The sequence below is a fragment of the Haliotis cracherodii genome, unplaced genomic scaffold (genome assembly GCF_022045235.1).
Source record: "Haliotis cracherodii isolate W230 unplaced genomic scaffold, xgHalCrac1.p SCAF_13, whole genome shotgun sequence".
Lineage (NCBI taxonomy): Eukaryota > Metazoa > Mollusca > Gastropoda > Lepetellida > Haliotidae > Haliotis > Haliotis cracherodii.
Window position 1 is genome coordinate 35,586,845 of NW_027266268.1, and position 17,935 is coordinate 35,604,779.

Below are 17,935 nucleotides of genomic sequence, written 5' to 3' on the forward strand. Positions count from 1 at the left end.
TGGAAGGTTGGTGATTTGATCCCAGGCCACGTCATACACCCAAAGATGTGGTACTTGTTAGTTACCCTGCCTGAAGCTCGGCATTTAGGGGATAAAACAAAGACGGGTCGGCTCCCTCAGAATACAGTCTGAGTGGTGTATCCATGTTGAACTGTGGCATGGTATCTCAGTGGGCTAGCACTGTTAATATCAACACACACTTCGCACATTGATAGATGAGTTAAATAAAGCAATGTTAAGGCTGAAAAAATAGTCTTGGTTCTCAGGCACTGCCCGCATCATCAGAAAGTCTTCCACACGTTTCGTTTATATTTCCATTTCCAAAAAGAAAATACTTTAATAAATAGCATCCTAACACTTAAAGACAGTGTGATCCAATAAAGTGCACAGTTACTTTCCTTCAAATGTTCACTGCTTACTGGCATCTTGTGTTGTGGTCATGGTGGCAGTAGTAGTTTGTATGCATGTTTATGTAGGGAGGCCCTTTCCCAGGTTGATAGTATACAACTGTATATTTGGTTTCAAGCTAGTTTGAACAAGCAAAAAAAATAAATAACCCTGCCGGCCCACACTCTGTTTTCAAAAGTCATTGCCTGAGATGCAATTCTTCTATTTTTTTAAGTCTAAACATAAACCCATTTCATCTCAGCCCATGAGTAATTTAGAATTTCATCCAACGCTGAACTTTCCAACAACTCTCTTACACCTCCATGAAGAGAGAGAACTTCAGACATTTAGGAACATTTTACCCAAAGTTGTTTTGTGACAGCAGTGTATGGAGCTTGTGTTTTTACCCTGTCTTACAAATCGTATGTATGGCATCTCAGTAGTGATAATTGTAGAATACATCATAAAACAATGTTGATACGATACATGAGAAATTACATACCTACCCCCTGTTTCTCAAGTTAAAGCTCTGTGTTCCATCAATTGTTTGATAGGCATTACTTAGAAGTTGACGGATGACAAGATAGACACAATTTTATGGATAACAACTTCTTTAATACTGTAAAAGGCGACGTTTCGGTATAGATCCTTATACCGTTGTCAAGCAAGACTGAATGAGGGACATAGTGTAGAATATATATATATATGTATCATCCACTTGCTATATATATATTCTACACTATGTCCCTCATTCAGTCTTGCTTGACAACGGTATAAGGATCTATACCGAAACGTCGCCTTTTACAGTATTAAAGAAGTTGTTATCCATAAAATTGTGTCTATCTTGTCTGTGTTCCATCATGTAAATACTGAAAACCCAGCAAAACAATTAAGTACCCTTGAGTCATTCAGTCCAACAATGACTTCTAACTAGTTGGATATATGATCAGAAAGAAGTATGTATAATCCAAACCATATGACATGTTCTATTACAATTGCGTGAATTTTGATATCAAATATATCAACACAAGTTGATAAAAGAGCAAAAACTCCAGGGCTTGCCAAGGAGTTTTTTCACTTTTATCAACTTCCAACTTTTTCAGTTTGTAGACAGTAATAAGCAGTGTGTTAAATGTAAAAAGTACTGCTAACAGCTTCAGTGGCAGAGCCATTAGTGATGTCATTTGATTGTGACCTCATGGTAAGAGTAACGTCACAGTGGTCTGCAAAGCATTGTGATGCAATTTCAATGCAGCAATATCTACAGTGTAGATATTGGTTGATCTCACCCAAGCTACAACTCATGTGGGAACCGTTCTGGATGATAAATGATTTTATAGTATGATACTTGTTTTGAGGCACAAAGTATTGCAGTGCACCTTCCACTGAATCGGAACAGCTGTATGGAAGCCTGGCCATGTTGCACCTCATTATGCATTCAGCATGATCAGACTTCACCCCATGTGGCTTGTTGCAGACTGTTCATGTCTTTAAGCATGTATCAATATCAACACCATGTTTAAAAGTTGCAGACTTCGTGTCCTTGAGCACGTATAAACTTCAACACCATGCTTAAGAGTTGCAGACTTTGTGTCTTTGAGCATGTATCAATTTCAACACCATGTTTAAAAGTTGCAGATTTTGTGTTCTTGAGCACGCATCAACTTCAACACATATTAGCTGTTGCAGACTGTTTGTGTCTTTGAGCACATAACTTACACACCATGTGGGCTATCGCAGACAGTTCCTGTCCTTGAGCATATAACTTTAACACTGTCTAGCTTATTGCAGACAGTTCATGTCTTTGAGATAAGACCAACAACACCATGTGGCTTGTTGCAGACTTCCTGTCCTTGAGCATATAACTTTAACACTGTCTGGCTTATTGCAGACAGTTCATGTCTTTGAGATAAGACCAACAACACCATGTGGCTTGTTGCAGACTTCCTGTCCTTGAGCATATAACTTTAACACTGTCTGGCTTATTGCAGACAGTTCATGTCTTTGAGATAAGACCAACAACACCATGTGGCTTGTTGCAGACTTCCTGTCCTTGAGCATATAACTTTAACACTGTCTGGCTTATTGAAGACAGTTCATGTCTTTGAGATAAGACCAACAACATCATGTGGCTTGTTGCAGACTGTTCCTGTGCTTGTGCAGATAATGTTCTTTTTTCACTTTTCTAAAGAAAATTACAAATGACAAAACTGGCTTCATGTGTTGATTGTTGCATGAAGCTGAAAACGCAGATGGATTCAGTTTCTATTTTCAAATTACCTTTTCATCTTAATTTTTATTCTGTTGAAGTACAATTTCATTCAGTGCTGTTGAGTGTAACTTACTCTGACCTTTGTTGATATTGATGTATATATATTGTGTGCTGTGACTGTATATTTATGTATGAAAACTGTACAAATGCTGAGTCAGAATGAATGACTGTGATGAGTGTTTAATGAACATTTAATCAGATGATCCATAGTGTCAGATGTCCTGTATTCTTGAGGGAATATCTCTAACTAGTGAATTGCAATCATTATTGTCGGCAAAACATAGACAGAAACACCATGGACAAAACACCAACTAGATAAAGTAATTTTGAATGTACCATCTAAACTTTGTTTTCAAGGTTATACCTGTTTTAGGATTATATTATGCTTGAACATGTGCAGAGTTGCCTCCCTTAGTTGAACAGGGATTTGCAGATCAGAGGTTCGAATCCCTGATTTGTGTAATATTAAGATCATTGCCTATTGCCTTTGTTTAATAGAAATGTGATTCAATTCAACATGATAAAATAAGTTTCAAAATGTGGGCTTGATGAAGAACACTATCAAAGTGAAGATGAAACAACACATATTTATACACTTTAATGCAAGACCACAAATAATTCACTGTCCACAAAACATGACTGCTTTAAGTCTTTTTGCTAATTTGACTTCTAATAAAGGTGCAAGAAGTAGCCCTGAATCATTACAAAGAATAAAGTTGTTCTCCATATAAAGTCATACTACATTAAGATTATTGACAGATTGCCCAGGGGAACTTCTTTTGGGTTGTAACCCATTTTCAAAAAGTATTAATGCATGTTTCATTAAATTTGGTATATACCTTCTCTACGATGGGACCCTGCTTTGAAAATTTTAGGTCAAAGGTCAAGGTTCTTGTCGGTTTCAGAGGCATGGTTACCACTCCACAAGCATGCTACTTGTTTTTGAGCCGGAAGTACATGGTGGTTCATTAAGCTTTGAGGAAATGGCGATGGTGCAAACATCTCCAGTTCATTCAGGTTTTCTGTTCTCTAGTAGTTTAAAGCGAGAAGCAATACACTGAAGAATCTTCACAGTGACGAGCCCTGCTGTAACATAATTGCTCGGCCTTGAGGACACAAGATGAGATTTTAATCGAAAGAGAAATGATATGGATTTGTTTCTTGACAAGTACAAGTTCTTTGAACAGGTATTTTTTCTCCACATGTGAAGGATCATTGGCTGCTGTTGGTAATTTGTAGTGACAATGAAACTCACACAGCAACTATTGAATATGGGCATAGCCACTCTGGGTCATGACTAACCTTTGATTTGTGCTAATGTCTTTGATATTACCTTGTCTTGATAATATTTATGTGCCAATAATGGATTAAAGTGAAAATAATCTTCCATGCCAGGTTTTCTCTGTCATTGCTTGTTAATTTCAAGTCACATCTAAGTTTGTTTGTTTGTTGTTTTACGCCACACTCGGCAATATTTCAGCTGTAATACAGCAGTCAGTAAAAAAGCGAGTCTGAACCAGACAATCCAGTGATTGATATGAGCATCGATCCATGAAAGTAGGATACAATCTTAGGTATTGTATTTAATACATACAAACTGTGACAGGTGTACTATTCACCTTTAGTAGTTAGGCTCAGAACTCTTCAGCTACCCCTTGTATACAGTATAGTACGTATTCTAGAAAGTAACTGGTGCAAATGTTATGTTATTGAAAATAACATTATGTATGGACATTTGTCTCATCAATGTTTTATCATAACAAACGCATTGCCAACACCCATACCTGGTAACAGGAGACGGATCGACATGCCCTAAAAATGGGGGGTTGTAACAAATCAATTTACAATGTTGATATTAGGTGTGACTATCATTTGCGTTGATAACGGGGAGGAGGCAAATTCAAGACACCAGATGATTGAAAACAGTCTGCAGGAAGGTCCCAATGCCAACCAAACAGCTTGCACTAGCTACTGCTTATTGTCCTGGCGTAGGCATCGTTCCATCTCATCCCAAACATGTTCAATGAGGCTGAAGTCTTTAGAAACAACCGGACATGACAGTACAGCAATATACAGTCTGTTTCAACACGTGCAACATGTGGGCGGGCATTATCCTGCTGCTATGTGACGTTACGTCCCTGCATGTGCACAAAGGGTAGAACATGTTCTCGAACGATGTCGCCCGGTAACGTACGACATTCAACTTGTCATAAACAATGATAAATGTGTTCCCCCATGACTTGTGATGCCACCCCATACAATTACGCTTCCAGCCCCACACGGACGTTGAGTAACGCAAGCCTTGCAAAAATGTTCTCCTCGAAGCCTGAAGACCAGTGCACGACAGAGCTGTCCCGATGAAACCCGGACTCATCTGGGTCCAGTATACTGTCCCAGTCATGTCTTTGGAACCCCGGATGCTGTCTACGTCAACCTAGGCTTGCCTGGCGGTTCCATGGAAACAAAATTTGGCATATTGTTGGACGTCAGGGCAGGATGTTGCGTTCCCTGAACCAGTTGCATACGGTTTTGCCACCAATTGTCGGAGCTGGTGGTCGCAGCATTCCGTAGACGCTTCGTTTGTAGATGTACCCACCGAATCTGCTTGTCTTGTTGACGTAACATCAGATGTGAACGACTGGCCCCTGGCAAGTCATGACTGTCGCCGTGCTGTAGATAACGTCTCTGAAGTGATACTATTGTGTTTTGATCAATCGTAAAATGTATGGCAACTTCGTTTTGCGCTACTCCTGTTTGCAGCATACCCACGGCGTGTATTAGTTGATTAGCAGCTAGCCGTGGCATTACGTAAGCGTTATTTACGGTTAAACAAAGGTGTTTTTACGAGCAAACAATGTGTGTTGCTCACATTAAGGAAACGACGTGTATGAGTATCATGCTCCCACTAACAAACATACATCCAAAATGTGCTCCGTACACATGCACATTCAAGATTTTAGAAATTTCAATGTTTATCTTTTTCGATCACCAACCATATGCAGTTGGTATTGAGTAAAAGAGGCAAATTCATATCCATAAACATAAGAAACCTCTGCTAAAATCAAGAGTTCATTGTACGGTTCTGACGAGATCATCTATAAGCATTTGTTTATTAATCGCTATAAAATAATGATTGTACCTGGCGTTTGGGAAAAGGTGAGCGTGCCCTGCCATACCGGTGGCACCCGTCGCGAATACATGCCAAATCAAGTCTATTGTCCAACTGAGAAACATGGGAACAGACCCGTGAACATCCGGGGTAGCGTAGGTATTCAGCAACTCATGCTTTCTGTAAAAAGCGACTATGCTTGTAAGAGGCGATTAACCGGATCGGGTGGTCGGATATTGAGTGCCGTGATGGTGGTCAGGCAGCTCTAGCAGAGGATGAGGGTCAGGTACACAGACAATCGACACTTTGGGATCGTGTCATTGACGAAGTTTTTTAACACTGCATAGGGCACAAATATTGACATGAGGTAGGACATCTTTTCTCAAGAGTCAGCTTGTAGGAGGAACACACATTCGTTGAGCAGAGAGAGACGAGCCACAGGAAAGATGATACTCACTATATGAAACATGCTCTTGCGTTTCAAAACGAATTCAAACGATGCAACACTTGATATTTGTTTCATTTGGACGTCTACAACCATGTCGCTCCCTTTCAGTGTTCTCAATAAGGAAAGGCGGTAATTTCGTAATAATAGGGTACACGGGTGGCCCAGTTGGCTAAGGCGCCGCTATTCGCTGTAAAGAGTTGCGTCCCTTGGTCACGCCAGAAACCTATGATTGTGGGTTCGAATCCCGGTTCGCCCTGATTATGTTTCTAGTTTTGTCAGCACCATACCCGTGCTCGTGGGTTTCACCAAATTGGTAAGCGTCTGAGAACCGGCGTTAATCCCAACTCACTCACGTATAGTATAGTTACGTAAAAGCATAGTTAATGAACGTCTTGGTGACCAGTACTGTATGTTTCTTTGCTTTCTTCAATATGAGTAGACTTTGGAAACATTTAAATGCGTCATGTCCCTGGAATGTATGTGCAACGTAAATAAGCATTAACGTTGAATTCAGTTTTGTTATTTGAACCTTTAAACAGGCGAGTAAACGTGACAGTAGTTTAAAGGTCTGATGTTTACTGTCAGCCAACGTATTGATTCAGATATATGCCATTGTCTGAGAATATATATTCTATGCACTTCAATTTGTGCAAATGCATTACACAGAGAACATAGTTACTTAAATGGACTTGATGTTGACGCGGACGTTAAAACACATATGCGATAAAATAAGAATATGAAGCTGAGGTTATTGCTGAGACTGGTGCTGAGAAACATGCATTTGATTTTTCAACTTTGCAAATTAACATGACATGAATATGAAAGTTCAACGTTCGGAACAGGATTATAAGATAAGGTATAGCTACGTGCCAGGTAACTTTTGCTGTGTGCCTATCAAATCAGAATGAGGAATACTCACAGAAGACAAATACCAGTTATCTAATCAATCAAAAGTTAATCTTTTTATATCGTTTCGGAAAAGAACAAGCGAGGTATTTATTGGAAAAGGGAGGATGTGGTAGTAATCCATAGAATATATCATGTTAATATATCACTTACCCAAACAGTTTTCGTTAAATATAAAAAGTCAGCGCCAGAGAATAATCAAATTCCAGATCCCATTAGGTATAAAAGGCCAAATAGTGGTGGAAATTATATTTCAACTGATGATCCTGGCAGCAGGAAAATGGTGAAAGGAGATTTCAGATGACCACGTAGATGACTGTAATGTTGTTTAACCGACTCAACACCGATGAGTATAACCCTCGATTACTAATGTGAGCAAGGTTTACGATGCTGATAATGATGTAAATCGTCTCAAGGTTTCCCCTCTTGACAACATGGCCCAGGTGATTAACAAGAAACAAATTTTCTTTAATCCTCATTCAACATTCCCTGGGAAATCAACAATATATGTTTTGAATAAATTGAGAAGCATCCTACACAGAGAAAACATGATCATGGAAGTTCAGTGATCCATTCAACGCCTGAGAGTCACCAGTCGCGATAATCCGCCAAAACAGATTCCACTGTTCCGGAATCCTGTTGTGTCTGTGAAGGATGCTTCTCCTGCAAACATTACGCCCTAATGTGGACAGAAGCTCTTCTCCTTCCGGCAGTCATACCTCAACCACACTGTTTAACTCGCTGTCGAGGGTTGTCTCAAATGGACTAGTTTTTGGCACTTGCAAAAGTAGTACGGTTCTGCCAAGCTTTCGGTGTCGCATATGATCTGGACCATAATTTAAAAATGTTATAACTGGAACTTTACACAGAGTAAAAAAAAGCGACAAACCCCATTCCATTTTCATGAGTCCTCTCTGCCAAAAACAGAGTCGATTATACGATTCCGAATATATCAAGAACACGTGTATATGAATCACTATCAAATAGTGATGTTAACAGGTGTTCGCGAAAAGGCGAGCATATTCTACCCCACCTGTGTTACCCTTCACAAACACATGCAAAGGTAAGTCACCTGAACAAACATTGGAACATATTGCCCATGTCGAAATAGGGAATTGCATCGGACATCATTTTTGTCACTGATGCGTCAAATTTTGATATATCCTCCATGTGGCTACCATAAAACCTTTTTGAAAGATCTTTCTGAGGACTTGAATGTTGTAACTTTGATCAAACAACTTCTGTATGACACTCTTTGAGATCTTTTCAGAAGGGGCATGCTTGATTGTACCTCAAAAGTTTGAAATGTTGACACCAAGGGTTGGAGCTGCCGGAATTTTGCTCGACATAAAGGGAACGTTGACCATTCTAAAGTTGAAGCCATCCCTCTTGCCCTACAGTCTTGTGCAGAGCTTTTTGTTACTCTGAATCTTAACGTATTTGTCCAAATATGAAACAGATGAAGCGGTGAAGACTCGTCAACTACCAAGTTTAGTAAAAATGCGACAAAGCATTTTCCTATGTTTAAAAAAAGTTAGGTGTGTTTGATGACTTTGATCACTGCTATAGACATAACAAAATGTGTCAAGGCAAGCCATGTTTTATTTAACACCATGCATCTTTCAGTTTGTTTGTTGTTTAACGCCGCACTCTTGTCTATTTAACCACCGCATGTTTCAGGTTATCACGTATCTTTTGAAAAACCCTTTATGTTTCAGTATATAATTTTTTTTATTGTTGGTAGGGGGCACGGATGGACCAGTCGTCAACGGCAATGCTATACGCTGTGCCGAGCTGCGTCCATTAGGCACGCCACGCATGTTCTTGCTCCGAATATGTTGCTAAATTTGTCAGCGCGATTCCCCACCATTGCTCGTGGGTTTCATCATAGTGATAAACGTCTAAGGCTTTCCTCCCACATTAAGCTGACACGCCAAGATATAAGTGGATTACTGTTCAAAGCGGCGTTAAACCCAATTCACTCACTCACTCATAGTATGTGTATGACCTGACACGCGGAGTGATCAAATATATAATTAATCATTTGTCATAACTGAAAATACCTTCCTAACGTTGTATTGTTTTAGACTGTCGCTTACTACCCCAGTAGGCTGCCATCGTCAGTTTGAAATTAACTTACTCTATTCATTCATTTTTCTATATACGATTTGCATCTTTAACATCCCCGTATCTTCCAATTGTTGGGATACGAAGAGCCCAGTGGTGTAAGGCACCAGAATTCAATGCTCAGAGTTACAAGGTTTGTATGTGACATGACAGGCGTGTAGTGGATTGCCAAATTCCAAAATGAATCCTTTCATTTTCAACAAGCTGTTACTGCCTGCATGTATGTTATGGTTGTTACTGTTAATCCTCCACCTACTATAATACTCTTCAAAAAAAAGAAACTTGACATAGAGGTAAAACCACTTTTTGCCAAATATCTAAAATAATTACATTAAATGAGAACCAAATAAGTCAAACAGAAATATGATGTGTCTATAATTCGCGAAAACACATGCAAAGCACATAAACGTAGCGTTTGGGGATCAATTTTGCAGCTTCATCAAAACGCAACCGCCTGTAAAAAATGTGCAGCACAGGATCACCTCCCCCCCCCCACACACACACACCTCTGCTCAATGGGTATAAGAATCCACATCAACGGCTGACCATACAGTCCTTATAACGGCAGCAGAGGCGGTGACAGAATGCCAAGCGTGAATGCAGCTCAACGGAACAACGCCATTGGGAAATAACAAGCTGGAGCAACTCAGCAAGAAGTGGCCAGGCACTTTGGCGTATCCAGACAGCCAATCTCCGCGCTGTGGACCCGATACAACAACACCAACAGAGTTGACGACAGACAAAGGTCAGGAAGACCAAGGGTGACAACCCAAGCACAGGATCGATACATCCGGCTGCGACACCTCCGAAACCGCACTACCACAGCCACGTCCACAACCACACAGATCCCTGGGGTACGCAAAATATCAGATCAGACGGTACGCAACAGACTGAGGGAGGCTGGACTTTTGCAGGAAGACCTGCTCGACGTCATGTATTGACCCCACGTCATCTGGCGGACCGTCTGCTTTGGTGCCAACAGAGGGTTAAATGGGCACGTGCAAGGTGGAGAAATGTACTGTTTACTGACGAGTCCCGTTTCCTACTCACACGTGCTGATGGGCGCGCACGTGTCTACAGACGTCGGGGTGAACGTTACGCCCCCAACTGTGTGCAGCAGGTTGTCCCATTTGGCGTCGGGAGTGTCATGGTATGGGCCGGAATTCATCACGGTGGTATGACGCCTCTCGAGCATGTGACAGGTGCATTGACAGGTGCGCGTTACAGAGACTTGATCCTACAGCCTTACGTTCTTCCTCACGTCAACGTTCATGGCGGACAGTTCCAGCAGGACAACGCTCGACCGCATACACCACAACAACATCCAGACATTACCTTGGCCAGCCCGGTCTATGGGTCGTCGGTGTCAAGCGGTGATTGATGCACGTGGTGGGCACAACTGATACTGACATTTCTGTACCCCTGTGACATTAACTGTGTGTCTGTCTAGGTGACACGATTAATGTTTTGAACATTGTGTACATTGATCTTCAACCAGTGTCTCAATAATGGTTTCTGTGTCCTATTTTGAAACAATCGCATTATATCACATTTTGAAAGTCAGTGTCAATTATTTTTTTTGAAGAGTATATATTCTGGACAATGTTCCTCATTCTGTCATAAGGATCTATACCGAAACGTGGCCTTTACAGTATTAAAGAAGTTGTTATCCATATATTGTGTCTACATTGCCATCTGTCAATTTCTAAGTAATGTCTATGCAACAAGGTTACTGCCTGTAACAAAAATCCCAAACGAAAAACGACCTCCCGAATAGAGGAGTATTGCGTGAACTACTTGGGAGAAAGAGCAGGAGACGCCACGTGGTAGTAAGGAGTGAAGAAGACAACGACATATTTCTGTTCCTATCCTGATCCTTTACTTATGAGGCTCTTGTTTTTCTCGGCAATCCAGAACAGAAAGGAACAAGAAGTATGCTCACAAACACTCGGAATGCCAGACGATGTGACATTTAATACCGTTATACTCAAGTTGCAGGCCGACAAAAATAGTAAAATTGCTTGTTTCAGTTGGTGCAGATTCAGGGGATATTGGATCTGGACGAAGAACATGACAATGACGAAGGACCCTATTGACTTAAGCATTGCACACTATGGGTTGTGTCGAAGTTAACTTATGACGCTGTTACGACGTTGGTTGGTTTGTTGTTTAACGCCGCACTCAGCAATATTCCAGCTATATGACGGTGGTCTGTAAATAATGCAGTCTGGACCAAACAATCCAGTGATTATCATGAGCTTCGATCGACGCAATTGGGATCGATGACATGCATCAACCAAGCCAGCGAGCCTGACCACCCGATCCCGTTAGTCGCCTCTTACGACAAGCATAGCCACCTATTAAAGCAAGCACGGGTTGCTGAAGACCTATTCTACCCCGAATCTTCACGGGTCCTGTTACGAGGTGATTACGAAATTGGAACGCAGTTTAACCCAGAAATCGGTAAGTACAGAACTCAATTACAGTAAATTCTAAATAACAGAATTACAAAATTAGTAAATAAGCAGACAACATCAAAAATAGAAATCGTATTCAAAGACATGGTTGACGATGAAAAAATCAACGCAATGATTTAAAAAGGGGCAGCAACATATGAGTGAGTGAGTGAGTATGGTTTAACGCCGCTTTTAGCAATATTCCAGCAACATTACAGCGGGGGACACCAAAAATGGGCTTCACACATTTGACCCATGTCAGGAATCGAACCCGGGTCTTTGGCGTGACGAGCGAACACTTTAACCACTAGGCTACCCGACCGCCCCGCAACATTAAACAGTCTCTGTAATTAATATAAGTGCACTCACGAATGTACAGAATTTTGTCACTTTCAAACGTCTTAAAAGAGCCTTGATCTGAGTTCTTGAAATAGTATGGAAGGAATTCAGTGCTTACAACTAGGTATCTAATCCGCACTTGCAACGTAGATTAGAAAAACGTCTCTTGTCTCTCGAGGAGTAGGTAAAACGTGGCTTTTTTTCAAAAAAATGATGTCTGATGTCTATATTCTTCTGTCAACGATTCTGGAGTACCTGGTTACTCTTGATATAGAAGGCTTCCACATGGTAGTGTAAAAAGTCCCCCACAGCAGAAATGACGTCATCAGCATTTGCATAATTCTTGTCATATCGTTCCTGCTTCAAATGGAAATCTCACAGTGCCAGATCTGATGAATAGGGATAATGTTCAATAAATGTAGAGCCACGGCCATGCATTGCAGCACATAGCGGCATGTGCACAGTGTACTTGTCCTGGTGAGTTTTCCATGACGTTTTGCCTTGATATTCTCAGACAGTTGCCATAGCAGATTAGCGTAATATTGGCAGTCAATAGTCTGGCCTTTCGAGAAGTAGTATGGCAAGCCGTTTTTACATTTATTATGGAAGTACTGATATCTTCGATTGCTTAAAAGATATCAATAATGTTTTCCAGATATCACAAAATAATTAAAGATATCTTGAATTCATTTCTGATATCCAAATTACAGTAACTGATATTTTAAAATGTAACTGTGATATCAACAAAATATTTCATGACATCTCTCAATGTATGTAAGATATAATTAAACAACTACCACCCTGCTGTACATACTGATATTAGAAATGAATTCAAAATTTCTTAAATTCAATTCAACATATCTTGAAATAAGTTATACATATCCTAAAATGCATTACAGATATCATTTACTCGTTTTAGATATCTTTAATTAAATTCAAGATATCATTAAGTCTGATGGTTATTGAAAATTAAATCAAATTAAAGATATTATTAATAATGTTGAAGATATCTTTATACCATTAGTTGATATCGGTAATATAATTCAAGTAACATGATGGGACGGCAAAAGAATTATTCCGGTCCTCAATAGTGCGGGAAATGATTAACAGATATTTTCAAATACTTCCGGTCTGGCTACAAATCCGTAAATTCTTCTCGTTCGAAAATGGCGACAAACCATGCCGAACCTGTGCAAGAACTAGTCTCAACAGCAAGTCAAGCAATTCGCGGAGGAGTTGAGGGGAATGACTATGACAGCAGTGATCAATTTGAAAACACTTCTCCCTAGAAAGTACTCAGAGTACTTAACAGACGGAAGTATTTGAAAGTATCTATAAATATAGTCTATCGTCTTTAATAATGGCAACAGTTGAAGACACCAATAATTAATTACTGATATCTGTATTTAGTTTCAATATATCTCGAATTGAATTACTGATATCACAACAAAACATGACTTTTTGATGTCTTTAAATCATATTTTGCTTTTAATCGTATTTAAGATATCAGCCATTCTTTTCAAGATATCAGTAACAAGCTTCACCATATCCTTAATCCATTTCGTGATATCTTAACATTTATTGCAGATATCTACAATTATCTGTATTCAAGATATCTTCCATTCCATCCAAAGTATCTTCTATTCAATCCGAAATTCCGTAATAAATGTGACAACGGCTTGCCATAAGGTAGTTCACAGGTAGAATACTTCTGGAATCCCAGAAAATCGAAACCTATCTTGACATCTGATGGAAGATGTTATCCAATGTTTTGACACTGTTGTGTAGTCTCCAGTTGACGGTTGAGAACCAAAGACCCAAGTCACAAATCACTCAAACCAATTCAGCTAGGTCTGAAAAATCACAAGAGATGTTTGCTGAAACCTCACTGTCATTCCCAATTCATTCGTCAGAATATTCTCAACTCTCTCATGAGAGTTGTCTTCTGTGTTGGCTATGTGACGTGAGGTGAGTCGACGGTCATCCATAATCAGATCATGTACTTTATAATAACATTCCTCAGTGTCTTACGGATCTTGGATTATCTTCGAAGCTCTCTTCCATTCCTGACATCTGCTGCCCACCTCTTAACAGTGGCAAAGGAAGGAGCATCTTCTCCTAAAGTTGACAACCATGTCAGCATGGATGGCTGTTGGAGATTGCCCTTTCAGTTGGAGATGAACATTGTGATAGCCACTTATTTTTTCATTTCCATCAACAGCGATGCCTCAGTTTGATGCCTCCAGAAATAGGCTATCTGGTTGTGTATCTGGCTCAAACATGGAACGCATTAAACGTAAAACATGCAAATTGTGAAGGGTGCACCCAATACATCTTTCATATTTAGGCTCAGAACTCCTCAGCAACCCCTTGCATATCCTGACGTCAACCAGTGGTTACAACAAATATTTTTGAACTTTGGAACGCATTGAAACAACCCAAAATGAAGCCCTTGAAATAAGTCAAATTATCAGTTCTACTACTAACTCAAGGATCTGAAAAATGTATTTGTAGCTTTGGGAAACGTTCTGCGCAACATTCCGGCCACGTTATATGTATGCACGTTGTTTTTTCTATATGTTTTACTCTTTATACCATTATTCCCCCTAGCCTTTCTTTGTTTGTATTGAGATTACTGCCCAGTGGCTGCTCTTTCCACACATACCACACCGTTAAGGTTTTTGACATTGGTCTTGAAGCGTGAAGGGCTACTGATAAACAGTTACAAGTCACCAACATTTTTGAAAGTTCCAAATGCCAACCAAACTAACCTTGCGTTACCGGCTCATTTTGGTCTTGGCGTTTGCGTCGTTTTATTTCATCCCAGAGATGTTCCATGAGTGAGAGGTCTGGAACAACAGTCGGACATGGCAGTACAGCAATGTTATGCTGCCTCAAAAAGTCACGAGCAACATGAAGATGGGCATTATCCTGCTGCAATGTGACATTCGCACAAAGGGTAAAAGGTATGCCTTTCAAACTGCCAGTTTGTTATTCCATGAGTTGTGATGCATTGGCTTTCTGCAAGCCATGAATTAAACAAAGATTAAACAAAGGTGTTTCATAAGAAATCTCTGCTAAACTCAGTGACCATTGTACAGTTCTGACGAGATCATAAGCATGAATCACTATCAAATAGCGATGATACCAGGTGTTCGCGAAAAGGTGAGCTAGTTACAAATGCATGCAAAGGGAAGTCAATTGTTCACCTGAAAAACAGGGAACATGTGGAAAGCAGGATAGGGAATTGCATCGGACATCATTTTGGCACCACATGACTATCATAAAGCGTTTTGAAAGCCTTGCCAAGGCCTAGTATGGTATCACCTTGATCAAACAACATTTGAAGAGTTGTTGGACACACTTTGAAAACTTCATAGACAGAGCATGCTTGATTGTACCTCAGACGTTGTCAAATGTAGACACAAAAGAGTGGAATGTCATGCAAGGAAATTTGACTTTTAGAAAGTTCAATTCATCCCACTTGTTAGACAGTATTTTGGACAGCTTTTTGTCACCCTGGATCTTTCTGGATGGAACTAAACATGAAAGAGATGAGACAGTTTTGTTGATGTCCTTTGTTACTAGTGCATATGCGTAAATAAGTGGAAGTGAATTTTCAAGATTTCAGATCATTATTCCATGTTTTATTTAAGAGACACAATGAAATGGCTTACTAAGCGTGAGCGTGCCCCAGATACTTAGATCGTTGTTCATGTTGTCAATCACTGGTTTGACTGGTCCAGACTAGACTATTTACAGGCCGTCGTATTATAACTGGAATTAAGCTGGTTGCGCGGTGAACAATAGTCCCTAACTCATCAAGTTAATTCAATTTATGAATGTCTTACACATCCTTAATGTTACTTTCCAAAAAAGAGGAACACAATATATTGACTATAAGCCCACGTGTCAAATAATTACATTGCAGTTAACAATAGAATAGAGTCTCACAAACATGACTGAAGAATCCCACATTTGAAAATCCAATTACACATTCGAATATTCAGGTATTGATATCCGGCCGAATTCCTTCCTATGGACTAAACACCTGCATGGACTTCAGTGCCAGAAGAAGAAACAACCCGAACAAAACGTGATGTGGCGGCGGACGTCTGGAGCAGACTTCACATGCAGACTTTCAGCGTTGTTCGTCTTTACATTGTCGTTTGCTGGCTGTACACCCGTCTTGTTCTGAAATAGGAAACTGTTATTGCAGACATTGAGTGTGGCCGTGGTGATGATGATAACAATGGGGGGTTCGGACGTCGAGCTACGGAGTTCCTTCTTATACACAAAATACCAGCAGGGACATCAGTGCCAGAAGCAGGAAGACCCCGAACAAAACGTGGTCTGCGCGGCGGACCTTTGACGCAGACTTCACACACGGACGTTCAGTGATTTTCTTGCTTACGTTGTCGTGTTCTGGCTGTACATCTGTCTTGGTCTGAAATAGCTGACCATTATTGCGGACATTGAGTGTGGCCATGGTGGTGATGATAGCCAGGCAGCTCTGACAGAGGATGAGGGTCAGGTACACAGACAGTCGACACACGTCTCCAGACTTGGGGATCGAGTCATTGACGAAGTTCATGAACACTGCATAGGACACAAATATTGAGATGAGGTAGGACATCTTCTCTCCGGAGTCAGCTGGTAGGAGGAACACACAGGCGTTGAGCAGAGAGAGAAGAGCCATAGGAAAGATGATACTCACTATATAGAACATGCTCTTGCGTTTCAAAAAGAACTCAAACGATACCAGACTTGATATCTGTTTCATTTGGACGTCTACATACTTGGCAAGTATGTCAACCAACTCCCATTCATTGTTCTCAATAAAGAAAGTAGGTAATCTCGCAATAATAGAACCGGTGCTGTCAACTCCAAGATCGAAAGTATTTACAGGCGTGAACAGGATGCTACATCGCTGCTGATCAAACGGGTACCGAGTGATGTCTATTTGACAACTGGTCTTTAAACTCTCAATGAATTTAAGTGATGCAATTCCATTACTGGATATCTTTGGAGATTGTATTGAAGCCAAGGTAGCGCTGTCGATACCGTTAGGGATGGCAATGGTCGGTATCCATACAAAGTTCTCAGAGACGGTCACTTCCGTAATATTATCATAATCAGTTTTGTTCCAAGCCAGATTTGGGTCGAGCCACGTCATGTGGAAACCAGCACTGAAAGTGAATATCTGCTCGGCAGCATTGAGATTGGAGATGGACATCGGCAACATACTTATGTTGACCTGTCTGTCATCGGAGAGATCAACACTGATGCCATAAGCATCAGTTTCCCCTTGGAGATATGCCTTCAGTCTTCTTAATGTCGACTCCGTGCTATCACAGGTACTGGCGATTGATACTATGACGACAAAGTTAAGGATTTTAGCCGGCATGTAAAACATGATTTCAGTGTTCAGTGGTGATGTTCAAAATGACAGATATTGTCAGGCAGGTGTTTATCCATTTATAATTTTGCTTAAATTATGACAAAGAACCTTTGAACTGGAATACGAGTCAACACGGATCACGCAATCAATAATGCCAGGCGCCTTGCGCACACCCATTAGTGAAAATGTATGTAAGCGCTTTATAAACAGATTAATATCAATAATTCTATAGTAATACCTGTCCCCCCCTTCATTGGGCAGAGCAGTATCTCTTTATATTACCTACTACAGTTACGTACAAATAATGGAAATGGTAATGCTAACAGATTGCCATGGAAAAAATCTTTTATTAAATGCTCAGTAATCAGTGTTTCCAAAGCATCGTTAATATACTTTTAAAGTGACAAGCACTGTATGTATCTTTGCTTTCTGCAATATGAGTAGACTGGAAACATTTAAATGCGTCATGTCCCTGGAATGTATGTGCAAC

General features: G+C 40.3%; 1 protein-coding gene across 1 annotated transcript; it reads right to left on the bottom strand.

Annotated features, from left to right (window-relative positions):
- Nucleotides 1-16,332: 16,332 nt before the first annotated feature.
- On the bottom strand, nucleotides 16,333-17,451 carry LOC139458652 (5-hydroxytryptamine receptor 3A-like). Its single transcript, XM_071240068.1, has one exon. The coding sequence runs from the start codon at nucleotides 17,449-17,451 to the stop codon at nucleotides 16,333-16,335; it is 1,119 nt and encodes a 372-aa protein (XP_071096169.1).
- Nucleotides 17,452-17,935: the final 484 nt, after the last annotated feature.